The 27,802-nt window shown below is 39.1% G+C and overlaps 2 protein-coding genes across 2 annotated transcripts; both read left to right on the forward strand.

The window, feature by feature from the left end:
* Window positions 1-2,318, forward strand: LOC146562052 (dynein axonemal heavy chain 5-like). Its single transcript, XM_085294921.1, has 8 exons — window positions 1-126; window positions 342-418; window positions 500-624; window positions 726-1,018; window positions 1,149-1,367; window positions 1,505-1,567; window positions 1,870-2,108; window positions 2,309-2,318. Exons 1-8 carry the CDS (start codon window positions 1-3, stop codon window positions 2,316-2,318), a joined length of 1,152 nt encoding a protein of 383 aa, XP_085151047.1.
* On the forward strand, window positions 1,650-27,737 carry LOC146562053 (dynein axonemal heavy chain 5-like). Its single transcript, XM_085293536.1, has 23 exons — window positions 1,650-2,108; window positions 3,140-3,287; window positions 3,407-3,499; window positions 3,767-3,966; window positions 4,112-4,265; window positions 4,776-4,939; window positions 5,163-5,319; window positions 5,539-5,751; window positions 7,313-7,537; window positions 8,524-8,696; window positions 9,911-9,981; window positions 10,386-10,493; window positions 11,323-11,510; window positions 14,949-15,098; window positions 16,229-16,474; window positions 16,630-16,849; window positions 17,852-18,057; window positions 18,291-18,494; window positions 25,497-25,645; window positions 25,736-25,849; window positions 25,939-26,049; window positions 26,178-26,269; window positions 27,069-27,737. The coding sequence occupies exons 2-22, from the start codon at window positions 3,240-3,242 to the stop codon at window positions 26,188-26,190; spliced, it is 3,207 nt and encodes a 1,068-aa protein (XP_085149662.1). The 5' UTR covers window positions 1,650-2,108; window positions 3,140-3,239; the 3' UTR covers window positions 26,191-26,269; window positions 27,069-27,737.
* The last annotated feature ends 65 nt before the right edge of the window (window positions 27,738-27,802 follow it).

A 27,802-nucleotide genomic window follows, 5' to 3' on the forward strand; every position in this document is an offset into this window, starting at 1 on the left:
ATGTCAGCTTCTATGATCCAGGCCATCCCGTTCCAAGCCAGAAATTACTACAAGAGTGTGTCTGAGAACAAGGAAATAGCCAAGCTAATCTCTGTACTTAGCACCTCTATCACCTCCAGTAAAAAGGTACATGGCACTTAATTAAGCTATTTTTTATATGAAACTAATCCAAACTTAGCTGTCTTTTATTAAATCATGCCATACACTTTTTATATTTCTTTATCCCACATTTACAACAGATATTTTCATCTATATTTCTGTATATTTAATGAATATAAATGTCTTTTATTTTTCTATAAGTGCACTTCATTTCATATTCTCCTGTTGATATTAATGTGCAGGAAGTGGTGACCGCTCTACATCACTTTAGCCGTTACCATCACATCTGGAGGAAAGACCGTGAAGAGACCATGAGGAAGTACGTTGAAATGTATGGTTTCTATATAAATCTGCTTATCTGACATCGCACTAGTGCTATTTTTGTTTGTGTTTTGAACAGATTTATCGAGGGGAGTCCCTTGTTATCGGAGTTTGAGAGCCAGATTCTTTTCTATCGAGATCTAGAGCTGGAAGTAAACTCTGAACCAGAGTATATTGCTGTAGGAGCCTTGGCGCTATTCACAGGTCTTATTAAGTTACAAATTTAAAACCGGCATGAATGAGATTTTTGAGATTTTCAGCAAGTTAAATGATGCTCTCTGCATGCTCATATTACTTCCTGCCAGCACCCTTAAAGATGTCCCTCTCTGCTGAAATCAAGAATTGGATGGTGGACTACGGACTTTACTGTAACAGGAAATGTCGCTCAGAGATGGAGCACATTTTTGCTTTTGTAGATGAAGCAGGAAAGAAACTCAATCGACAGATCAAAGACCTGGATGATATTCGTATTGCCATGGCCGCACTGAAGGAGATCAGAGAGCACCAGATATCTATTGATTTTCAAGTTGGGCCCATAGAGGTAAACCACAGCATCACATATTTATCGAAGCTCTTTTTATACACACAAATACACACAGTGGGAAAGAGACATTTTTAGCTGTTTGACTTTATGAGTCTGTACAAGAAGCTCAGAAAGAAATAATTACACATTTGCACATTCTAGTTTTTGTCAGGTGGAAGACTTAGTATCTTATTTTTCCTCACAGGAGTCCTATGCCATGCTCCATAAGTATGAACTGTCAGTGGCTAAAGAGGAGGCTGAAAAAGTGGATACTCTGCACTACACTTGGGAAAAGCTCTTGTCCCGGAGCACAGAGGTGCAGAACGAGCTGGTCGCCTTGCAGCCAAACTTCAGAGAAGAACTGGTCAGCAATGTGGAGACCTTTCTGGAAGACTGCCAACACTTTTATCAAGATTATGAAAAGGTAAAGTATCTATGGCTGTTTGCTCTGTTTCAATTAAACTTTTTATTTTAATTCAACAAATAAATGCTCAGTTAATTACAGTTAAGGTTAGTTTTAATAATAGCTACTAAAATGACACTTTTCCCTCTCTGTTTAAGGATGGTCCCATGGTTGTGGGACTTGCACCCCAAGATGCCAGTGACCGGCTGATCATGTTCCAGGTTGGTTAGTGATTAATTATTTTGTCTCTCTGTCAGTTAGTAAATATTTAGATCCTGCATTGACCTGATGCCTCAGAAAAGTAGTTACTTGAAACTGATGTTAAAAGAGCTATTATATTTTTATTATTATTATTACTATTATTATACTGTTACAGTTTCTATTTCATGGTTAGCAAAAGACAGATTTTTTATTCTGTATAAATTATACTCAGATAATTGCAAATGTTTTACCTCAAATGTGTAATGTTTTAAAGTCCATCAGAGCGTAAGCTGTACCTAATCGTAGCTCTTCTCCTCTTCAGAATCGATTTGACAACCTGTTCAGGAAGTACATCACTTACACGGGAGGCGAAGAGCTCTTTGGACTTCCTGTTACCCAGCATCCTCAGCTATTGGAGATTAGGAAGCAACTGGCTCTGCTGCAGAAGTTGTACGGCCTTTACAACAATGTCATCGATACAGTTAATGGCTACTATGATATCCTCTGGGCTGACATCTGCATCGAGAAGATTAATAATGAGCTGCTCGACTTTCAGACGAGGTTTGGCAATTTATTTGTTTGTTTTTTATTCAAGCAACTGTTGAACTCTTTTAACTGTAGATGTAGTAACATGAGCTTAAAATATGTTAATGAAGAAGGAGACGTTTTCAGGAAAGAAGCTGAACTGGAAACAAACAAAACTGACTATGTGAGAAAATAACCTTCTCATACTGTGTAATCAAGCCCTCTCATTACTGCAGGAATTGGTGACATCACAAAGAGAAAAAAAAAAAGCAGAATTAAATTAAATGATTTTCATTAGTCCATCCATAAACATCACTCTTATTTTCAGGCATTAAAGAAACTGCTTCCTCTCACTTGCTACAATATGGAAACTTGTTTCGAGATGTTATAATTTCGAAATACTAACCCAAAAGTTTTACATAACAACAAAAAAAGTTGTTTTTTTTTCCAGTGGCAGAAACAAAGCTTCCTGTTCTTCATCAACACTGCATTAATATTTCAGTCTCACAATGCAAAGCTAATCTTTGCCCTTTATGTGGTCACATTTGTCCAGCATGTGTCAAATGGACACTGAAGGGGAAAGAGGCTAATAGGCTACAGGCTAGTTTATTTTACCTAAAGAAATTAAGAACAAGTTTTAATATAGCTGGAAGGGATTACTTGACAATGAAAATCTAGATAAACATTAGAAGCAGTCAGAAGGAAAATATAGAGCTATAGTCAGAGCTGAAGAAGAGAGGATATTTGTTTCCTCTGGCAGAAATGTCAGCTATCTGTTGTGGAGGTGTTGATTTGGTTGAGTGAAGCTATGAACAGACACTGATGCATGAACTTTTGCTCTGTGCTAGTAAGGAAGGATACTCAACAAGTTGTCCAATCCAATGACTCTTGTAGCGTTAATACCAAACTTGAAGTGTGTTGTAATACTTTTCCTTTAACAAACAAAATGTCAACTATACATCTAATCTAGTTCATGTCAACTTTACTTGACTTCAGCAAAGCTAAAGTGTAGTTTAGAAAGAAGACAATAAATATGAGTTTGACTGTCACGTCCTGTGAACTACCAGGTGTCGAAAACTGCCTCGTGCTCTGAAAGAGTGGCAGGCCTTTCAGGATCTGAAGAAAACGATTGATGAATTCAGTGAGTGCTGCCCCCTGCTGGAACTCATGACTAACAAAGCAATGATGGCCCGGCACTGGAAGAGGATAACGGAGGTTAGTGAAACATGGCCACTGGTGTAGCACTGCAACTGAATGTTATTGACTGAAATCAAGTCATCACCAGAACCTAATGATAATGATAATAGCTGTAATTTGTCCTGTTTTGTATCCAGGTGACTGGCCATACCTTTGAGGTGGAAACTGATACATTCAAGCTGCGTAACATAATGGAGGCTCCTCTACTCAAGTATAAAGAAGAGATTGAGGTACAAACGAATCATTAGCTGCTAATTCAATGTGTTTTCTTTTTTATTTGATATAATAAATTCCAAATAAAATACAAGTTTGGAAAATTGTTTGGAGGAAATGAAAACATTTAAAAAGTTTAAAGAGTAATATATTGAATTAACTGATAGGTGGTCCTGTTCAGTGCAAACACCAATCCTGTTTTTTCAGTGCATATGCATCTGTTTGCCATCAGCATTTTTATTGCTAACATTTAAAAACATTTGGGGGGCGGGATTCTTGTGCAGGATATCTGCATCAGTGCTGTGAAAGAGCGTGATATTGAACAAAAGCTGAAGCAAGTGATCGCTGAGTGGGACAACAAGACTTTTACATTTGCCAGTTTTAAGACCCGTGGGGAGTTGCTGCTGAGAGGAGACAGCACATCAGAGATCATTGCCAGCATGGAGGATAGCCTAATGATCTTGGGATCCCTTATGAGCAACCGGTACGGCAGTGTTGAGTGTCATTATCATTAGTGTCGGTAGTGATGATCTTCTTCCACAGCTGTGGGAAATCTAGACATTAGACGAGCCACACACAGGTGTGCGTCCCTAAGTAAGGCGAACGTGAAGATTTACCTTCTTTTTCAGGTACAACACCCCATTTAAAGCCCAGATTCAGAAGTGGGTTCAGAATCTCTCCAACACCACTGATATTATCGAGCACTGGATGACTGTCCAGAACCTGTGGATCTATCTGGAGGCTGTGTTTGTGGGTGGAGATATCGCCAAACAGTTGCCTAAGGTGAACAACATTTCAGGATGTGATTCATATTGGTTATCAGGCTTAAACATGGACTCCAAATGCAGTTTAAAAGGCAATTTCAGTTTAAAAGGCAAACAAGTGAACTGAACTGAAATTACTCATTTGCAGTTACACAATTTACATAAAAAAATTCTATCTTTACATCATTATCAGATTTCTGGACAATATTCTGGGTGTTTAGGTGCAGTAGTGCATTAATGTGCCAGGCGTTGAGTTTCTTTTATTTTCATTTTCAAAAATTATATTTCAGTCTCTTGAGCAAAATAAATCACTGGTCCAGGCAATGTTTTCAGGCCACAGTGTTTTGACATTTAAAAGAAGAAGAAATAATAGTGAAATGTTGCCTTTGTAAGATTGTTTTACGAGCTTAATTCTAAAATCAGCGCCAAACAGCGTCCAAGCATTTAAAAGAAATAACCAAATACAAAATAAAATAATAAAACAGTCAAACAGTGATCATGAGATAATTGACTAACTCAATCTTTTTAGGAAGCAAAGCGTTTCTCTAACATTGATAAGTCATGGGTGAAGATCATGATGCGAGCCCATGAAATGCCCAATGTGGTACAGTCATGCGTGGGGGATGAGACCATGGGACAGCTGCTTCCACATCTCCTCGAACAGCTGGAGATCTGTCAGAAGTCTCTAACAGGGTGAGTAGAAAAAACTTAAAACACCACCATGGCCCTTATTTTTAGGTTCTAATGAACTTAACCACCAAAAGAAAGGTAGAAGATTTTAAACGATAATCAGTAGTGAGGGTAAGTGAAGTGACTGATTTCCTTTTTTATGCTGTACAGTTAACTATCTGGTTTATTGTATTGTCTGTCAGATGATACTTTGTATTGATTTTTTTAAAATTATGTGGTCAAACAGTTATCTGGAGAAGAAGCGTCTGCTGTTTCCTCGTTTCTTCTTTGTCTCTGATCCTGCCCTGCTGGAGATCCTGGGCCAGGCCTCTGACTCCCACACCATCCAGGCCCACCTTCTCAATGTCTTTGACAATATCAAGTGTGTCCAGTTTCATGAAAAGGTGGATTATGTTCTTTTTTTGTTGTTTATCTTAAACACTTAACCTTCTGAAAAATATGTGATTGTAACATGAAAGTAATAAAATATAATAGCTGCTTTAATGTCAAATTGAATGAACTAATCAGAGTAATGTAGAATTTGAAAAATATACTTTTTATAAGAAAAATAACTTCATCATTGTAGTTATAATAATCGATCTAATCAGTGTTGCCTTTCACAGATATATGACCGCATTCTGGCCGTGTCATCACGCGAGGGAGAGACTGTGGAGCTGGATCGTCCCGTCACAGCTGAAGGGAACGTGGAGGTGTGGCTCAATGCTCTGCTGAAAGAATCCCAGAGGTCTTTGCACCTTGTGATCAGACAAGCTGCTCTGGCTATCCAGGACTCTGGCTTCCAGCTAATTGACTTCCTCAACTCCTTCCCATCTCAAGTAAGTCATTGTCCAAATCCAGGAACTAATCCGCAAACGTTTTAAAACATTGATTCGACCACAACTGGCTATCCTTGTGGAGCAAGGACGGCGCTGCTCAAAAACAGAAACCTGTGTAGCCTAAAGAGGCAATCTACTATGAACATTGTAATAAACTCCAAAATAAATTCTAAAGAAAGTTGGGATGCTCCAAAATGTAAGTTAAAATAGGATGCAATGATTCGCAAGTCTTATAAACCCATATAATAAATCTAGCAAATGTTTAAAACTGAGAAAACTATTTTGAGATAAAATATTGGCTCATTTTGAATTTAATGACTACAACGACAGCCAACAAGAGTCTGGATAAATTAGTGGTAGTAAAAAAAACAGCTGGAACATTTTGCAACTAATTAGGATATCTGGCAACAGCTCAGTAATATGAGTGGATATAAATAGAGCATGTTAGATGAAAGAATTGGGCTGAGTTTCACTAATCTGCAAAAAACTAAAATTGTAGAACAATTACAGAATGATGTTCTTTAGTGTAAAATTGCAAATATGAATTTCCCGTCATCTACGTTACGTGATATCAAAAGATTTCAAGTATCTGGAGAAATCTCTGTGTGCAAGGCTGAAAATCAATATTGGATGCCTGCGAGCTTCAGACCCTCAGGCAGCACTGCATTACAAACAGACCTGATTCTGTCATGGAAATCACTGCATGGGCTCAGGAACACCTCCAGAAAATCAATGTGTGGGAGCACAGTTTGCTGTACAGGCTAAAGCTCTATGCTGCAAAGAAAAAGCCATGTGTGAACATGATCCAGAATCACCGTTATATTCTCTGGACCAGAGGTCATTTAACACTGACTGAGCCAATGTGGAAAACTTTTTATACAACATGGAGACCACATCCTCACGCAATCTGTCTTTTTCTGCTCTCTCTCATGGTATGGGGGTGCATTAGTGCCTATGAAACTGGCAGCTTCCACATCTGGATAGATACCACCATTGCTGAAAAGTATCTAAATGTTTTAGAGCAAAATATGCTCCAATCCAGTCATGTCCCTGTCTTTTTCAGGGAACAACCTGCATATTTCAGCTAAATCGCATACTTTGTAGAAGGATACTCTGGGTTTTTAACTGCCTTACATCAGTCCAGACTGTTCACCACCTGGAAACATCCTGTGTCAGAATAGAACTGGGCAATATTCCTTACCCACGTACAGTTGCTGGTCTCCCCAGTTCCCAGATGTTTACTGACTGTTGTTAAAAGTGAACAAGTATTTTTTTTTTTCTTAAAAGGGTGTGTTTTCTATAAGTATTTGTTATTGTTTCTATGTTCTGTTGTGACTAAAATATGGGTTATTGAGATTTGCAAATCATTGCGTTCTGTTTTTATTTATATTGTACTCAGCATCCCAACTTTTGGGAATTGGGGCTGTTATTTTCTCTGTAAATCTTGGGGTGTGGTACTAAACTGCTATAGTATTCCTTCATCAAAACAATAGTTAGATTTCTAAGGTCATCGGTACATTTGACCATTTTGATGTGTTTTGTTTTTTGCACATTAATGTAGGTGGGGTTACTGGGTATTCAGATGATTTGGACAAGGGACTCAGAAGAAGCTCTGACCAATGCCCGATACGATCGTCGCATCATGTCCAAAACCAACCAGTTCTTCCTGGATCTCCTTAACACCCTGATTGACATGACCACAAGAGACTTGGAGGCTGTGGAGAGGACCAAGTATGAGACCCTCATCACTATTCATGTCCACCAGAGGGACATATTTGATGAACTGGTGAGTATGTTGATCATTCGGTGAAAAGAGGCCAGAGACATCCGAGCTGGGATCAGTTAGACTGACGCTGAACTGTGCACATGAACGCTTTGCAATTTCTGTTCAAGATTAGAATCTCCGGCTCAAAATAGCAACCACTCTGTAAACTGTGTTTGATATTCAGACTCCCAAGGGCTGCCATGTCAGAATACAAAATGTTGTTTACTGCAGCGAGTAAATTCTGTCGAAAGTAGTCAGAGGGGTTTTAATGGCAGTCAAGTAATATTTAAAGTCACGACTGTGTTTGAATCTCCACTTAAGGCAGAATAAGCATGTTGCTGAACCCCAAGGTTAATAGAAGCAGTTTGAAGAAACTTTATTTGGATGTGTTTTTTCAGTTCTTTCTAAAATCATTTGTATTTATTTAGCTCATACCATTAATTTGTCCTGCTCATGTTCCTTTGTCCTGTTTGTTTCTAAACACATTTTTGCCTCACCTTATTTCCTCTCCAATAATATATCACACTGCTACTTTTCTACCCCCACTGTATTTTTTCTCACACATATTCTGCTTTTTATCTCTTCTATTCATTACTATTCTAATTCATTTTGTACTTTTTCCCATTTGCATCATTTTAACTTGCTGGACTTTTCTCTTCCCTCCTTTTCACTCTCCCCTATCCTTTACCTTCCTTTCTTCCCATTTCACTTCATGACCTCTTCGTTCATCCTCCACTTTCTTGCTTCTCTTCTCTTTCCACCCTTTTAATGTTACCCTCCTGTCACCGAAATCCCTCCTCACACATCCCGCCCTTCCACCTTTCTTCCCCTCTTTTATCTGGCTTTCATCTCTCTTTTCAAATAATCTTCTGAGTGGTGCCCTTCAATTTCTTATTCTTCACATGCCATCTCCCTTCTCCCTTCACTTCTGTTTCCATCCCCTTGTCTCCTTCTGCCCTCTCTTTCCCTCTTTCCCTGTCTCTTATCGCTACCCTTTCTCCACCTAGTGCCGGTTGCATGTCAAAAGCTCCAGTGACTTTGAATGGCTGAAGCAGTGCCGTTTCTACTTCAATGAGGACTCAGACAAGATGATCATCAACATTACAGATGTGGGCTTTGTCTACCAGAATGAATTCTTGGGGTGTACCGAAAGGCTTGTCATTACACCTTTGACGGACAGGTAAAGCAGACATACGTCAGTAAAATGTATCATAATGGCAAAAGTCATATGCACACACACTAATAAGAAAATAAAGGAAAAAAACAGCAGTATAACTTTTCTTTTTTGCAGTTTAAACAAAGACAGTGTAACCTTGGAGTGACTGTACAGAAAACGTGACCCTGCCTTTGTAACTAAGTCAGAAATGCATGCTGCATCATGCATCAGTTATTTTAGGAACCCACTCTAGATTTATGCTGAAAACTTGACCGTGATTGTTCGTTGTAATGTCAAGTTTCATGAAATGGATTAAACTTTCTGTGGTTGACTAATGACTGGATTTGTAAAGCAAAGAAAAAAAGACAACTCGGGGACTGTGAGGATGAGAAATTAGAAAGCAGGATGAAGCAGGATGAAGCAGTCTTACACAGCGATCATCACATCTGTAACTAACAGGCGATATGAATGACAGAAAGAAAAGGAAAGAGGATCAGACAGAGTGAGGGAGACAGCAGTCCAACAACAAGAAGTGTCTTAGTAACAGACACAGAGGGTAAAATATGAGAAGAGACAAGGAGGGAAAAAAAGATGAGGAGAGACAAGGAGGAGATGTGAGAGGACAGCACTAGGGAGGGAGTTACCATCTAACATCAGACAGCAGCTCTCCAAAAAAGTGGCATGCTGGCCTTATGGCTAGAGGCGCCAAGACAGCTCTGCTTTTCCATCATTTTCTCATGCTGTCTTTCTTCTTTGTTTTGCTTGCTATCATTGTCCTACCTCCTCGCTGCCACCACATCACGTTAAAAAAGGGAAAGGTGCAAGTGGTCCTAAATTGTGGCAAAAAAGATGTTGGGATGAAAAAAGTAAATCTGGTTACGGAGTGGTCAGAATTAATCTGTATCTGCTGAAGGAGAGAAAATATGTCAGTATCCCAGCTTTACCATGATTTTTACCCCGAGGTCAGTCATTGTAATGAAGATGGAGACCAGTGACCAGAGGGCTAGGTCCTGTTGTCAGTCATCCTGATTGCTGATGTGTCCTTGAGCAAATCGCTGAATCCCCATCAGCTTCAGGGGCAGGGTTCTAAAGCTTAATCCTTGAACCTTGTGGAGAATGAGATCACGTTCATTTGTGGTCATTTTGAGTATGGATATTATTAGCTTATGAATTTATGAAATGATTCATGATTTATGAAATTAGATTGTTATTATGTTTGTGTGTCTACAATTGGACAGGTGTTACATCACTTTAGCCCAAGCTCTTGGTATGAGTATGGGTGGAGCACCTGCTGGTCCAGCTGGAACAGGTATGAAAATTAGTCACACAGTATCTATCTATTTTTTGGAAATTACATTGAATCAAAAAGAAAATGCAACATTTTATAGGAATGAAAACCTAGAACTGGTATGCAAAACTTATGATTTCGGAATGGGACAGACATGTTAAAAAGCTGTTCCAAGGTTTGCCAAGTGTTAAAGTAATTGAATTTAACCATTTTAAATATAGATAATTTACCCTTCTAGACTCTATACAACTCAGGTCATTTAAATGAAGAATCAAACAACACAGCTATCTCAGTCGGGAACGGCTTCATTACAGAGTTAGCTTTGATAGTTTCTATTATGAGATCATTTGTTGTCAGGTTTTCTATCAGCATACAAATGGTTGCATTTCAGTTTAGGCTGTGAAAATGTTGCCTTTTGTTATCAGGAAAGACCGAGACCATAAAAGACATGGGTCGCTGTTTGGGAAAGTACGTTGTGGTCTTCAACTGCTCTGACCAGATGGACTTCAGAGGCTTGGGGAGAATATTTAAAGGTGAGAATCACTAAGTAAAGTCATGCTATAAGTGTCATGATAGACTGTGTGGCAAGCAGGAAGTACGTACCAATTGCAGAACTCATGAGACAGAATCAACTTAAAGAGGCAGCGTTTATTGCTGGGAGGCTTTACATAAAGATTAAACTTCACAAAAAACAAACCAAAACCCCAAACTAGAAAACTCGAAACTAAACTGGACACTTGAGTCTAAAAACTAAGAAGCACAAACTAGGAAAACAAACCAGGACTGGGAACTAGAATTTCCTCAGGAATTCGGAGGGGAAAAAACAGACAGCATGGTGAGGGTACGACATGACACAGAGCAAGGAAAACACAGGACTGGAGCAATCAAGGAACGGGAGACAGGAGGGAAACACAGCTCGGGGAGAAATCAGAGCTAACGAGACAAGGTGAAGCAAAACCAGACACACTGGAAGCACAACAGGCACAGAGACACAGACTTGACACTGAACATAGGGACACGGGAACAAGAACTAGAAATCACAGAGCAACAAACTAGAGAGCTAGAAATACTGAGACAGAAACCAAAACACTAACAGTGATAACCATGATGAACTCAAAGATCAAAAACACAACAAAACTCAAAACACTGGGTCACCGACCCAGGACCGTGACAATAAATATATACCCAGAAAGAAGTTTAAGGGTTTGAGTTATCAGGTTATAGGCCTGTGGGGTTTTTTTTTTGCTAATAAATCATAACAATACAGATAAAAAAAAACAACAATCACACAATATGTAATGTCAGATATCTTATTTGTTTGCAGCGGACGGACCATAGCTCTGTGTTTATGTGATTTACCAGGTCTGGCTCAGTCTGGTTCGTGGGGCTGTTTTGACGAGTTCAACCGCATCGACCTCCCAGTTCTTTCTGTGGCAGCCCAGCAGATCGCGATAGTTCTCACCTGCAAGAAGGAACGTCGCAAAAATTTTGTCTTCACAGATGGAGACAATGTGGACATGAACCCAGAGTTTGGCATCTTCCTTACCATGGTTAGTGATGGAAGTAGAACAAGACTGCTAATATCTATTTGACTGGTCAGAGGAAATATCTAAAGGAGGCAGTTCTTAACATCAGTAAATGACACCTTAGTTAACAGAATGAATATTGAAGTGTATGAACTGTATCTGTTTCAGATGGTGCCTGGACATGCTGTGCATGCATGGACATCAATATTTACTCTTGGCTGTTAGATTTATCGCATAATGATTCCTTTTTTTTTAAAGCAAAATTTTTAATCTTGAAAACTGAAATGAATCACAAATAACACTAAAATGGAATTGAACTCTAACATGTAATATTTTATAAGTCAGTTTTTGAATTAAACTTTGGGCTCTGCCTGCTATTTCATGTGATTTATTTCTTAGAGTAATAGTTAAATCGCTTTATCTCCTTGCCTCATTTGCTGTCCTGAGGCAAGTCATTAAACATAACAGTGGAATAATTCCTCCCTGTGGCGAGAGGGGTCAGAGATCATTTTCCTCTTTTTTATTCTGTGTGTGTGTGTGTGTGTGTGTGTGTGTGTGTGTGTGTGTGTGTGTGTGTGTGTGTGTGTGTGTGTGTGTTAAGTAGCAGCAGGTAGCTTTTTGACTGCAGTAAGTAGTCGTTAAAGGGCATACTCTTTTTCAAGATTACACACATGCCTAAATATGAGCAATATTTTAAAGGTACATTTTTATTGAGATTTAGAAGCAGGGCTTGCTTTATCCCTTTGAAGTGACTTGATTTCTTAAAGAAACTAGTTGTTAAGATGTTGTTAATACAGCTTTATTAGGAAACCTGCCTAATTTTTTCTAATTTTGTTCGATTACACACAGTTATCCATGGCATTGCTGTTGTTACAAAAGATAAAAACATGCGTGTTTAAGGTGATTTATGATTCTGACTTGACCACCATATGTGTCGGTGCCTGAAGTTTTTGCAATGGTGATAGTTTATAATTTGGGCCTAAATAAGCAGTTTTCCAAGAACAACATCCACCCACAGGTGGGGAACGTTTTTGCTAGATGTTATTGGATTAGCCCTGGACTGAAGCTGGACTGGTTGAGGTCCCCCTGGATGTTGTAGCTGTGTAGCAAATTAAAGTGAAACGCTCTGGATTAGAGAGGTGGTGAAAAAAAAAAAGACAAGGAGGAGGTGGTGGACTTTCTAACTGTTCTGCTTTTAGCAAAGTGACATTGAAGTTGGCTTTGTGTATTTCTTCATAAGATACACACCAATGGTATAAGCGAATGGGCTAGTTTTCTTGCAGTATTATTGTGACGACAGGTCTGACTTTCGATGTTATTCAGAAGTTTAAGTTATTCAACAGAAGTTTTGAGGTTTAGTCAAGCATTTAGTGATGATGTTTGAAAATGTTCAGTTATCTTCTTCTACGTCTTGACTTTGTACACACTTTCTTTTCATCGCTGTAGCCAGGGTGATACTACAATTTTAATTATAATTTATTTGTCACTATTAACAGGATACATAACACAGGCTTTTAAGGTTTCTGTCATTAAATTACTTCTTAAATTCCTTGCTTGATCTAAGTGTCTCATCTAATTATAGACCATATTGCAACCATCTTATTTCAAAAAATTATCCACTTCCTCTGTTTTAAGATAAAAAAAAACGTTCCTTTTTTATAAAGCCTATAGTTAGCAATAAAAATAAACCTTAATTAAAATCAAATTGAATTGGATTAAACTGAATTTTTGCTTCCTTGTATGTTTTTGTTCCAAGAAAAAAAAATGGAAAACTGCCTATTTCACCTGTTATGTAAAAGTGAGCCTTTAGAAGAGTAACACTTGCCCTCAGTCTCAAATTATCGAATCTCCGATAAATTTGGAGCAAAAACAGTCTTTACTTGTTAATGTGTTAAGTGAATTTCAGTCTGGCATTAGAACGGGGCACAGTACAATTACTACTGCTTCAGAAATGATCTTGTGGATTGAACTGTAGACAGTAATTTGGGCTGCCAAAAAGGGCATCTAAGAACTAAGTCATGTTTTGCTTGGGGATCAAATACTTATTTCTCACAATGATAGGTGAATCAATTTGTAACTTTTATGTAATGTGTTTCTTCTGGATTTTTGGTTGATGTTCTGTCTTTCTAAATTGAAATGAAACAACCATTAAAAATAGAGACTGTTTTTCATTTCATTGGAAGTGAAACTTACAAATTGGCAACTTACAAATTCAGCAGGGGATCAAATAATTGGTCCCTCCACTATGTATGTGTTACCTTATGACTGACTGCTAAACTGTCTTGGGTATATCCTCAATTTTTTTTTTCTAAATTTGATCCTAAAGTATGTGAGAGTTTAAAGCTATATTGATGAGCTGTATCCACTGTTATACAGTTAAAAGGTTATTGCTGTGCCATTGCCAGACTTGTTTAATTTCCCCCAGGGATCAATAAAGTATTCTGATTCTGATTCTGATTCTGATTGCCATGCCACTTCTGCTAGTCTAGTTTCCTTTGTGCTTCGTTGTGATAAACATAACAATATTAGCACAATCTGTTGGCATATTTTGTGCTATCACACATGCAGATCGCATCTTGGAAGCACATGGTGTTTACAGCAGTGTCAATTCATGGCCTCCTGTTATTGCATAATCATCTAGTTAGGTCACGCATTACATGTTGTGTCTGTCTGTGCTCGTTATAAAATGAAGTGCCATAAATAAGACTTCTTCCATGCATGAGACCTCAGCTATATTGTCATGAATTGCTGTGTGAAGCAGGCAGGATAGGACAGAAATGCAGACTCACACTCAGAACAGCTTTATTGCTGGACGCCAGGAATACAAAACTTATTAAACTGGGAATACACATGAACTACACAGGCAGGCAGAGCACACAGCGGGGAAATGAGGGAGATCACGACACAGGACAGAGGGAGACGCAGACATAAATACACACCAGGGCAAACGAGGGAACAAACTACTGGAGGGGACCCAGCCGAACGTGATCTAACTAACGAGACACGGGGACACAAAACTGAACATGATGCACACCAGACAGAAGACTATCAAAGTAAACCAGGAATCACTAAGACAGAGACCAAGTCACACAACTTGACACGGGAGCTGGGAGGAAAGAAAATTCAGGGAGATGAGACGGACCAGGGAGATAACGGGAGGAGACAACGAGGGGGACACGGAAACAGTTAAGGGAGACGAGACACAGAGAGAGAGCGAGGGAGTGCACATAGTCAAACAGGGTACATTTCATCCTTCTTTTGTCTTTTTTTGTTGTTACTTATTAGCTTTCTTTTGTTGGCCACTTTGAAGATCACTTTGTGTCTAAATATGTTTGAAGTGTTCACAGTATTCTTTTATCTTTTCTGCAGATTTTGATGTGCTGTAATGCAGTTAAAGTTTTGCCCTGTTTTATATTTGTTTCCCACGTCAGAGCTTTTTGTCACAGATAAGTCTTCTTACAGATAAGTCGTAACGAGAAACAGTGGAAGGCTTGGTTTGACAAGGAGGCCCCAGAGGAGGAAGTAGTCCCAAACTCCTATGACCAGTCTCTTGACTGTTTTAGACGGCTGCTCCTCATACGCTGCTGGTGTCCTGACAGGACCATCGCACAAGTAAGGAGAGACATGTTTATGCATGGCTATAGAGGACAGATACAATGATTAAATTCAGTTTTCTTTATATAATGCCAATTCAAAACAAAAAGTTCCTTGGAACATTAATATTGTAATAACTGTTATAAGTTCCCCTGTGAACAAGCCTTTGGTGACGGTGCTCCAGAATTAATGATCGGGTCCTTGGCAGAAGCTGGTTTAGGTTCAGAAAGGGAGGCCATCTACTGCGACTGGTGAGGGGTAAAGAGGAGAGAGAAAAGGAGAACATAGAGAGACCAAGAACAAAACATAAACTACAGGAGTGAGAAGGGAAATATTAACAGTATGAATATCGCAGTGTAAACTTTAAAAGCATCAGAAGAGTCTAACCAGCCTATAGCAGCATAGGATGGCTAAGGGTCACCCAATCCATTTTCTTTAATTAGAAAGCCAAACATTGGTTGTCTGGTCTGTTTTTTGGTCATGCTTTTGCCTACTTTATAATATACAACACAACAAGTAGAACAGGCAATGTAAATCTACTTTTCTCATTTCTATCATAGTGCATTTTCAATAGTATACTGTAGACTGCAATTAAAATTAATAATTACCACTAAAGAAAGAGAAAAGGCTTAAAGTTGCTAATCTGAGAGTTAATGGCTTAAAGCTTGGGAAGCGATACCTCCTGACTTAAAAATACAGGTACATAAATGAGACACGGACCACAAAACAAGAATGTATAATCTCTTAATCTTCACTGAAAGCTGCTTGGTCAAAGCTCTTCTTGAGATAAGAAGCAGCTTGTGTAACTTGTTGTTATACAGCTTTCACCCTCCAGCCTGCTGTGCCTGAATATTTACAGTGGCTAAAAGATATTCAGTTTTACTGATGGATAACTTTCTGGCCCACTGAAGACAAGCCTGGAGTCCAATTTATTTAGTTAAACTCACAGTCCAGTCCACAGTTGCCCTAGCCTTAAGGGTAAAAAGAGTTAGCCAGTAAAGAAAATGCTTTGAAGAATTATCTCAGTTCTCAGCTTTCTAGAAAGTAAATTTATTCCAATATATACTATTGGACTACTTTGCTCAACTCTTTGCATTACAAAGCATTTAAAAAATTACATCTGCTTTGCATCATATTCTTTCCTTTAGGCCCGTAAATACATAATGGACGCAGTAGGGGAGAAATACACTGAAGGGGTGATTCTTGATTTAGAGAAGATGTGGGAGGAGTCGGACCCACGAACACCTCTCATCTGCTTCCTTTCAATGGGCTCAGATCCAACTGACTCCATTATAGCACTCGGGAAGAAGCTGAAAATCGAGACCCGTTATGTATCCATGGGTCAAGGACAAGAGGTCCACGCACGCAAGCTTCTGCAGCAAACTATGGCTAATGTGAGTGGTGAGATATTACTGCTGTTTTAGCAATACAGATGTTCTGTCTCTAAAAATGTGGTTTGGAATTTATAGAAATTATTTAGGGTTTTCTTGAACTCCTCATTTATAGTCTTCGTCATGGATGATAGGCATACTACTGTGTTTGTCCCCAGGGTGGCTGGGCCTTACTCCAGAATTGCCACCTGGGTTTGGACTTCATGGATGAGCTCATGGACACTGTGACAGAGACAGACTTTGTCAACAACAGCTTCCGCCTTTGGATGACCACTGAGGTCCACAGACACTTTCCCATCACACTTCTCCAGATGTCCATCAAGTTCACCAATGAACCACCACAGGGCCTCAAGGCAGGGCTTAAGAGGACATATGGCGGTAGGTTTGGCTCACTTAAGCTCACATTAAAGAAGTCCAGAAATACTAGCCAGTTTAATAGATCCAATTTATCTATGTGATAAAGAAAGAGGACCTAAGAGAATGAAATATATTCCAATATTGATGTGTACATTTGGAGATGCAGATATACAAAACACCTCTACTTCGTGATATCCATGATAGGAATAAGTAAGTGAATAAAAAGATGGAAATGTGGGAGAAACACCTGTTTGATGCTATATTTATTGTATTCCGGATTTTGTTTTTTACCCATGTTACCCAAGGTTAGTAAAATGTTAAACAAGTCTGAGTTATCTAGTCTGTGTTTTGGTCCAAAACAAGGGTGAAGAAAGAAAAGAATCTTTAAAATGTAGAAACCAGCTGTCTTTTCCTGGCTCAGATGACATGGTTCCTGGAGGGGAATTGAGATCGTATCTACAGCTTGAATTTTTTTTTTTTTTTTTTATAGAAAACAAGCAGAAAAAAAAAACAAAGCAACATACTAAACACAACACCATCGCATTAATCTAGCTAAGTGTAAACAGCAGTAAATACTAAATATTCAATGTTGTTGTGCAGCACGCAGGACAGATGTGCGTCGAAGTAGCAGCCAAGAAAGGTGTAATTTGGGTCTACGAGCAGTGAACACCCGTGTGCATACCTGTGTGGATCCGCGCGCTTGCATTCCAAAGGTTTCTCCATGTAATGATCTGCTAGGGAATTCTGATTTCGATTAGTAATTGCAGTTTGGTATTATATCAGAAAGAAGGTATTATTTTGACTGACATATTCAGTTCACTATCTTTTCTCCCACATTTACGCAACAAATCCTAACTGTTCGCTAAAAAGGAAATCTGTGTGTGCATGTTTGTGCAATGCTTGGTTTTAGAAGTAACTGACTTTATTCAGTTATGGATTATTTCAATACATTTCTGTAGATGTTACACTTAGCCTCCTTTTGGGCATGCAGTACATCTTTTTGACCTGCATGTCCCTGACCAGGTATAAACCAGGACCTTTTGGATGTCAGTAACATGGCGCAGTGGAGGCCGATGCTGTATGCAGTAGCCTTTCTTCACAGCACAGTTCAGGAGAGAAGGAAATATGGCCCCCTGGGATGGAATATTCCCTATGAGTTCAACCAGGCTGATTTTAATGCCACTGTCCAGTTTGTTCAAAACCATCTTGATGACATGGATATTAAGAAGGTAGGTAGAGTAATGCTTATTATTCTGTGTGATTAGGACTCTTGACCATAAAAAAATGTTAAAAGGGTTGAGATTTAAAGAAAGGATATTGTAAATACTTATCAACAACAGCCATCTGCTGGGAGTTTTAGAGCTTTCTGACTGTGTATGTATTCAGTCTGCTCACAAATTATATTGCACATTCATGAACAATTTTTTTGTCATCCTTTATCACTGTTTTATCATCTCCTTAGGGTGTGTCCTGGAACACAGTTCGATACATGATTGGAGAGATTCAATACGGTGGTCGTGTGACCGACGACTATGACAAGCGCCTCCTCAACACCTTTGCCAAGGTGTGGTTCAGTGAGGAAATGTTTGGACCTGCATTTAGCTTCTACAAGGGCTACAGCATCCCAAAGTGCTCCAGTGTTGACCAGTATCTAACATACATTCAGGTCAGTCTCTAAAAATAAGACATTTCTTAGTGCAACGTGTCTGCCAGAACTCCCACTGTGTCAGTGACTGAAAATTCATCTGTTTCCAGACTATTTCTCTTTTTTTCTCACTCAAAGTTAAGTTCTGTGATATACAGTGTTGGGTAAGTTACTTTAAATGAGTAACTTAGTTACATTACTAGTTACTTCTATCAAAAGTAACTCAGTTACTTCAAGTTACTCGTTACTTTCAGAGTAACTAGTTACTAGGGAAAGTAACTTTGGTTTTACTCAGAATTCTCTTGTTAATGTGTTGCTTCCGTAACTGGATACCCAGCAAGATTCTTCTTCTAGCTTGCTTACTTACCACAAGTGCACTGTGCCACCTACCAATAGAAAGGAAAAAATAATGTGCACATTTCCACGAGAGAAATCCCACGCCTGATTCTATCCTAGCCTGCTTTTTACATCCAACACAAAAACTGCAGTCGTGGTGCTTTCGATTGTACTCAGAACTCGGAAATTCTGCCTTCTGAATAGGAAGATGTAGGTAACACCAGACTGCAGATGAGCTGCATACAGGGCTGGACTGGGACAAAAAAATCGTCCCGGGCATTTTGACTAGAGACCGGCCCACCATTATAGGAAAAATCATAAAGCCTTTGAATGAAAATAAATACTGTTGTGACAGTGATGTACACTGTTCTGATGGTATATATGCATCAATCTATCAATTGTTTGTTGTAAGACTCAGATAATTATTTTTTTAAAAGTGAGACATTTTAAATGAGAATAAGAAAGTATTTCCTTGTGCCCCCCTTTCCCTTTTAATTCCCTACATGGACCCCTGGCAACACTTTGCTAGACCCGCCCCTGCACAGTTACCAGCTGTCAGCTGCTTAGAAAAGGATCCTGGTGTTATTTATCTCTCAGAAACAGTTCATAACTTCCCTTCAACTCATTCATGTTAACTAAAAGGTAAACCTGTTTCTCCATCACAGCTCTGATGATTCAGTAAGGACATCTCCTGGTTTCATCTTCATGTTTCCCACTCACCACATATCCAAACCGACATCATGACCAGCAGCTTTACAGCTGTGGCTCCAGCAAACATCAGCTGATACTAGAAATTAATATTAAATAAATTCTAACAACAGCTGATCAAGCTTAAAAGTGCTGCTGTTGTTTAGCGCAACATCCGCTGGTTTCCTCTTTCTGCCGCAAAGTGGGCGATAAATAAACAAGAGAGAAAAGCCGATCAGCTGATCATTGATCAGTTTCATGATTGAAGTAGAAACAGGAGAGGGAGGGTGAGAGGATGAGAGAAGAAGAGGCAGCTGTGCAGCGTAAACACAGAATAACTCCAGCTTTGTGTCTTTTTCATTGTAGCTGAAGTCCGGGACAAACTGTTCCTTTTCACCTCAATAAGAAACGCGTAATATTTTCTCTGAATACCAGACGATTCTGTTTTTTACGGGATGGTTGGCAACTCTAATAATTAACCTTATGAACAAAATAAAGTTCAACATCAGTAACATAGCACCCACCCAGCTGTATAGAAACTCCGTCATGCTAGCTAGCACGCAGTACAAAAAAGTCAGCATAACGAAAATAAACTCCACCTAAACTTGGTTCATATCTGACCCAGATGGACTGCAGGTTATAACTTCTTACCTGAAGTTCAGTTCACCTGACACTGGGACCGGCGGCCGCTTCGGGTCTCTCCTCTTGCCTCCCTTTCTCTCATCCACCTGCTGGCTTCCACCACTTGCTAATGTTATTGAATCTGTGGAAGCTCCGCGATAGCCACCACACGAAGTAACGAATAACGAGCCTATCTAAATCCCAGTAACGAGTAACGCGTTCCTGGTTTTGGCATAATAACTAGTTACCGTGCTCGTTACCACAATAATAACGTAGTTACTGTAATGCGTTACTTAATAACGCGTTAGTCCCAACACTGGTGATATATTTATTGTTTAGCGGGGTGTCATTTATTTATTTATTTATTTGTTGTTGCTTTCTTGTGATGTGCTCTTGTTACATCCAAAATGCACTCTATGTGAGATTTCACAGATTATATATATGAGTTATTAGTGTGCTTAACTTGTAGGTGTGTGTGTGTCTAGGGGCAGTTCCTGAGCTTGTTTCATTAAAGGTAGTTTCATTATGACGGATGCTTATGGCTGTCAGGCTCAGCAGGCCCATTGTATTTGTGCTGCTTCTTAAACTGAGAATGACAACACAGCCTTAGAAAACTCATGCACAAACCTATACATATGCATTCAACGGCATGCACATATAGCACATTAAATCTGTAAATGTTGGGCAATTTCAATTTTTTTTACATATTTTACTTCTGTATGCTGCCAAGACTTGATGTTAAATGAAAGTTTCCACTCGTAGCTTTTATTAAAGATGTTAAACAGAAGTCTTGCATCATCTGTTCATGAATTGAAGCCCTTTTAGTACCCAGTTATGAATTGGACAAAGTTGCATAAGGATTGTTTTTAGTATTTGGATGAAAATTATTTACATGAAGTCCAGAACCCATAGTCATCATCAAATGCCTTGCTGAAGAATTAAAAGAACACAGCAAGGGATGCAGGCCATTCTGTCTAGTATAAGCTATCTCTGTTTTTCTGTCACCATCCATTTTTCTTTCCGTATTAGCCACCATCCTGATGTTTTACCCTGTCTGAAAACAGAATCCATCACGACTGAAGAAAGTATGATACATCAATAACCACTTGCTGAAGTTGCTGAACAAGCAAAAAACAAACTTGCAGAAATGTGGTTATCTACTGGTACTGTCACACATTTTGAAGTGTTCTAGTTCAGCAGATAAAAGAATTGAGGTGAAACCTGTGAAATTGAAACATTCTCTGTTTAGAAGGGCAAATGTATATCTGCTAAATCATGCTGTAAACTGGGTTAAGAACTGTCCCAAATATAAAACAAAGCAAGACAAAACATTTGTCATCAGCTGGTTTTGTCTAACTGATCATATTTAAGTATTATACAGTACTTAAAAACAACACAACGCTGTCACGCTGATGGTAAAAACACAGGCCTTTAACACAGTGCCGCTGTGCCACTTTATTTTTTAACAAAACACTACGCTTTATGTATAAAGAACTGCCTATTCTACTACTTATTGAAGAAAAAGAATCCACAAAAGATTATTTTTACTTTCTTTTATTTGTTCCAGATAAATTATAAATTATTTTTTAAAAAGCAATGAAATGCATCAGATGTCTCCCATGCTTTCTTTTCTGCTGTAATTTTTTTTTTTGAACATAAATTGGTCTATTGAAAATAAAATGTAGTAAGAACCACTACATTTTTTCAATAGGCCAATTTATGTTTAAGAAAACGCCAACAATCAAATGATCTCATCTGAGCAAGCACTGGGCGACGGTGGGAAGGAAAAACTCCTTTGTCTTAAAAAGAAGAAACCTTCGACAGAACCAGGCTCAGATGGTGCGGCTTCTGTCAAGACCGGTTGGGGGTTAGGTAGTTAAAAAACTACTCTAACGGTACAGCACTACAGCTTTTTGGTGGAAATGGGTGGAAGGATGGGTGTTACACCTCGTTTCATTGGAGGTCTTACAGGTGGTCGGGGTGTAGATTCAGCTTTTTTACAAATAGGTGGCAGAGGGACAGGACTAGGTCGTGGAATTATAACTAGTTGGGTGGGAATAGGTTGTCTGTGAAGGTTCTCAGTCATGGGAATAGGTTGCTTTCCACTTCTGGATATAGGTGGAACACACATCCTACGAAAAGGTGGTAGGTTGTCGGTCGAGAAAGTTTCCTTTTTCGTTGGTTGTGTGACTTGAGGAGCGGGTGTCAACTTTGTCTTTTTCGGTCTAATGGGTGGCAGTGGAGTCCGCTGTAACTGTTGTTCGTCAGATGCATCTTCCCTGCCTACGTAAATGTATTTATGTTCCTCAAAAAGGGCAATGTCTTTTTCAACTTGACTCATTGCCTCTTCGAGAAACATTTTGTAATTGTGTTTTTTGTGCTGTGAAGGGGAGATAGTAAAAGGGAGGGATTGATATTCAAAGTTTAGCTCATTAAACCTCCTCTTTAGGCCCTGGAGAATGTTTTGTTTCTCCTGTTCGGCCAGTGGTTTAACTGTTTCCTGTTGTTTTGTTAACCAGGCATCATTGTCCTGCTTAGCCTTTTCTTTCTCTGCCTTTCTTCTACGCAGGTAGCCTGGAACGATTCTGTAATCGTTTTTCTGTAAATAAAAGGGGACAAGTCCAGATTTCTCAAGGAGCTGCTTGTCCCCTTTGCGTGTATCCACACAAGCAGGTTGAGCCATGACTTTCTTCATGCCTGTGTGTTCTGGTTTTTTCCTGAATGTGTGTTCAGGTTTTTCGCCTTCTGGCCTCTGTGGGCACATTTCGCGATGAGATGGGGCCTTAACTGTTCTTGGCACCATGGTCCTGTGTTCATTTTTATATTTATTTTCTAATACAATTGCTTCCCTGTATTTAGAAATATACATTTTAGGTTTGGGTGGAGGAAGAGTACTCTACTTTGGGAGAAGGTTATAAGCGCTTTCATCTGAAAACACAATTCAATCGCTAGCTTAAAATCACCTGCAAGGGAATTCTACAACTGTGTGTCGAGGCACCCCTATTTATAGATTTTTATGGCCTGGCATGTGACATCATGGTGGCCTGGCATGTGACATCATAGTAGCCTGTCTTTGTTCTGTCATTTAAGCCCCACCCCCCTGGTTACTGTTGCTATTGTAACTATTATATTATGAATGCTGGTAGCTAGCATTCCACACACACACATACACTTTTTGCCAAGGTTCCAGCTGCAGTCACCAAGACATGTAAATGTATTTAGTAACCCTCTGGGGTCCAGAGTATAATTGGCCGTTTTTGACTACTTTAGATTTTACCTCTATATTTCACCTTTAAAAAATCTTCTTCTTTTTTTTTTTGGCACAACCTCAAATATCTGAAATTTGAGTTAATTTTTCATTTATACTATATTTGCACAATAGATCTAAATTCAGACAAAAAAAATTCAAAATCCGAGTAGAAAATACTTGTCATTTTTACTGTAAAAGCCACAAACATGTTTAAGGAATTGTTTTCATAACTTGAAATGCGAATAGAAGTTGTACATTTGTAAAAATTATGCACAAGTTTTGCAAACAACTTTATGTTCAGTATAATATATGCAGGTTTTCTTCCTGAATACTATCGTTGTTTATATTTACTGCGGGAAGAAACGGTTTTTATAAGGAAAAACACTAGAAAGCACTCAGTCCCCCTCCCAACTCCCCCAGCCTTTCCTATTGGTGAAAAAATATACCATGTGGACCAATCAAAAAATGATAGGGCAACATAGCATTTAGTTGTTTACGAAGGCGGGCAGGTGTATACATATAGTTTGAGTCTGACGGCTCTTTGTTTGCTTCTCATCTGTAAACTCTGCATACTCTCTCATGTGATTCAGTTTGTTTTGAAAAGTCTCAACAGGATCTTGAGCTTTATTGTGAAAGGTTTACGTGGAAAACAAACAAGCGTACAGCGGAACCACGCGATGGTTTTACCGTCATTGTTGCTAACGAAAACACGTAAAAACAGGCACTTGCCCGCCCATAGTGTGGTTATATTAAATATAAGAGAAAGAGAGAACTTTAAGAAATTAATATAGCCACTAAGGTGACCGTCAAAACGATGAAAAATACTGCTGTAAACAGTTTATTTTACGACATCACGAAACAAACGATAGCGTAATAGGAAACGATAGACATTTTTATATCGTCATTTGATATATATCGTTATATCGAACAGCCCTAACATACACTCTTATATTTGTACATATATTTATTCTTATAATTCTCAGATTTACCCATTCGTATATTTTGCTTGTTCTTATGTTATTGTATTTTGCACACCTCTGTTGCACACACATAAGAATTGTAGAATTGTCATTTAACCCCCCCCAGTAAGAATAGTTTTTTATGGTATTGAAAATCATGCCCAATAATGTTAATTTACATTAATAACATAGTGTGATGTAAATCCTTGATGCCACCAAACCCTATCAAAACAAGCTGTATCCCCAAACTGTCACCACACACACACACACACACACACACACACACACAGAGAATCCCTGACAAAAGTTTCTTTGTGTTTGTTTGGCGTAGTGCATTGGTACTGGGGATGCACTCTCTCAGATCTGGCCTCTGTTTTTGAAGCCAGTTCATTTGTCTGTGCGGTATAAATGTGGTGCTGTTGCTTTTTCCTTCACACAGTCATACACTCTGTCCTGATGAATGTATTTATTAAGTTGTGCCCCTTCAAGTGTCTTTCCCTTTGCTGGATAACATTAGTTATTCGCTCAGAAAGTTAGGGATGACTTGAAATTAAAATTATACCGAAGGTCAGGCCATAGCATACTTAAACTGTTACACGGTGTAGTGGTATCAAAAACTCTTCACACATCAATCCTGTTGGCCTTTTTTTTTCTTTTTCTTTTTTTTAAATTTTCCAGTCTGTTTTGTGTGTTAGCCATTTCTGCTGTGTGTTTTATTTTCATCTATTAACTTTAACAAATTATTTTTTACATATTTATTTGCCAACTTTAGCTTTAATAATTCCTTTTATTTGTTATTACCTTTACCAAACTATCTCTGCTGTTTATTCATTAATCCTGTCTAACAGTTTCTATTGAGGCATTACTTACTACATTACATTAGTTTGCCAGCAGCACGAACATGTACTAGTGTCAATAATAATAGTACGGTGGATTAGAAAACCTGCTCACAAGTTGAATAAACACCCAGGATTGTTTCATCATTTTCATTCAAAACCAATATTTGAGTCAAAATGAGAAAGTTGTTTGTGCTGTCTGATGAAGAAGAAGCAAAATAAAGTGCAGTTTTGATGTAGATGATGTTGTATACAAACTAGAAGAGGAAGATAGTAGGATCTCTGTATCATGCTTTGTCACTTTGTACCATGTAATTCTTTCTATTTCCACCAGGGGGTGTTTTCAGACGTGGTAGGTGGTAAAAGAAGAGGTCAGCAGGAAGATGGCGAAGAGCGACCAAAGACCAAGAAAAAGAGGCAGTCAGGCAAAGATGAAGAGTATTATATCCCTTACAGACCTAAAGACTTTGACTCTGAGAGAGGGTGAGGCATTAAACTGTTGCATCTGTTTCTTTAAAAAATGTGAATGGCTTTGTGTTTTATGCTGTTTTGTCCTGTGTTATGCGTCGACAGGTTGAGTCTCGGTGGAGAGGGCAGTGCTTTTGAACAGCAGGCCTCTTCAGCTGTCCTTGATCTCATGGGAGATGAAGGCGATCGCCTTAACCAGCAGAAGAAAATGATGAAATGGTACAAATTTCCCTATGTTTGACTCAGTATCCACCAAATGGTCATTTCAAACTATAATTTAAAGTCTTTTTTCCCCCTTCTTTTTTTAGGGACCGTAAGAGGAAGCGTTTTGTGAGAGAAACGGGAAAAGAAGACCAGAAGAAGAAGATCAAAACAGACAGCGGTCAGGTTATCAGTAACAAGAAGAACAGGAAGAACTTGTATCCTTCCAACAAAAAGCTTCTCTGTGTGCTGCTCTCAATGACCCTCTTCTCTACTCCTATGACAATATTAAGCTGTACTGTGAAGATGTTGTATCACTTGACAACATGTCGCTCTGACATGTCAGTTATGAGGAGTGAAGGAAAAAATACAAGATTGATGATACAGGATCTGGATCAGATGGAGAAACAGGCGGAGGAGGCAGGAAGCCAGCAAGAGGTAGGAAGGCATCAAAATGAATAGCACAAACATGTCTGCCTGTTAAATATAGAACATCAGCCACCATGTTTTAACTCAACTCTAAAGGTAAATACTTCAAGTCCCTCTTCCAGCCTTGCGAGCTATAACCTCCTGTTAGATTAAATAGTTAAACATTTGTCATTTTTATATTTACCATTTGTCCATTGTTTTAACTCTGTGAAAGGAATTCTTTCTTTCCTCCCATCCCCAGATTCTCGAGGTTCTGGGTGGGAGGTTGAAGTGTTTTATCACAGGAACGTCCTTTTGAAGATCTGTTTGATGTTTGGTAGAGCTTCCTACCCTTTGTATGGTTTCACTGTGTTATCTTTGGTAAACCATACATTGGGTGTGGGGGAAGACTACCCTCTTTATGACCAAGGATGTTGTTCCTGCTTTTAGGTTTTATGACCCTTTGATCAACACACACACACACACACACACACACACACACACACACACACACACACACACACATTCTCACATAACACCCACACACACACACTTACATACAGTGCCTTGTCTTTGTAACCAAAGGGGGTTGCAGGGGGAGGTGTTTTGTAAACTATTGTTTGAAGTTTGTCAATAAAAGGCAGCGAGAGGAGGCCATCATCGGGGTTCATTGTCGTGCTGGACACAGATGAGGGGGCCTCCCTTGCGCAAGAAATCGATCGAACACTGTTGCCTTGTTTTTCTTTCATGGGAATAAGTCTTGGATACAGCGGGGTCTGAGTTTAGACCCAACACCTCCAACCTCTTTGTTGTGTCATGCCTCTCCCAGGTCGTGGCCGTGGCCGACGAGGTCCAAACGTACAGAGCTCCGGTGACCACAAAGCACGCTCGGAGCTGAAAACAAAGGATCAGATCATGAAGCAGCGCAAGAAAAAGCAGAAGCACCAGTTCCTGCAGGGCGGGGGGATGAGGAAGCTCCGCTCCAAGAACAAAAAGTGGCTCGGAGAAGTTAAAAAGTCAGGTTTTGGAAGGGGTGGCCATAAGAAAGGCAAGCTGAGGAAGAAACTGTGAGGAGGACAGAGGGTTGATGGTGTGGAGGACATCAGGAGGAACTGGGTGATAAGCGTCAGAATCATCTGAGAACATCACCAAAGATTTTCCTGGCGCTTTGTGTGACTGTAGATTAAGGAGAAAATCATTTGTGAATCTTTACACTGCAGAAATGCACGTCACTTCTTCCTTGATGGCCTGCTGAACTCTGCGTTTGCCACAGAGTTATGTTTAATTATGATCCACTAACCTGGATTTACTACTTGTAAGCATGTTGGCAGTCTAATAAAAGTGTTTTGGAGTACTGAAATATGTCTTATCAAAATGGTAAAATACAGATATTAAATATTGTGTGCTTAATTTGCAGTTAGTTTCAAAAATCGTCTCGCCCATCTTTTCTTAAAATAAGAGGTGCTCTATAAAAATGACATTAAATTCTGTAAACGTGCTCTATTTGCAATTATTTATCATTACTGTTGTCCAAGTGGTCTCATTTCAAAGTTGAAAGCGAGC

This window comes from Mchenga conophoros, linkage group LG12, assembly GCF_057382185.1.
Source record: "Mchenga conophoros isolate Kocher_MC1m ecotype Shallow Benthic linkage group LG12, M_conophoros_male_GT1.1, whole genome shotgun sequence".
NCBI classification, from domain to species: domain Eukaryota; kingdom Metazoa; phylum Chordata; class Actinopteri; order Cichliformes; family Cichlidae; genus Mchenga; species Mchenga conophoros.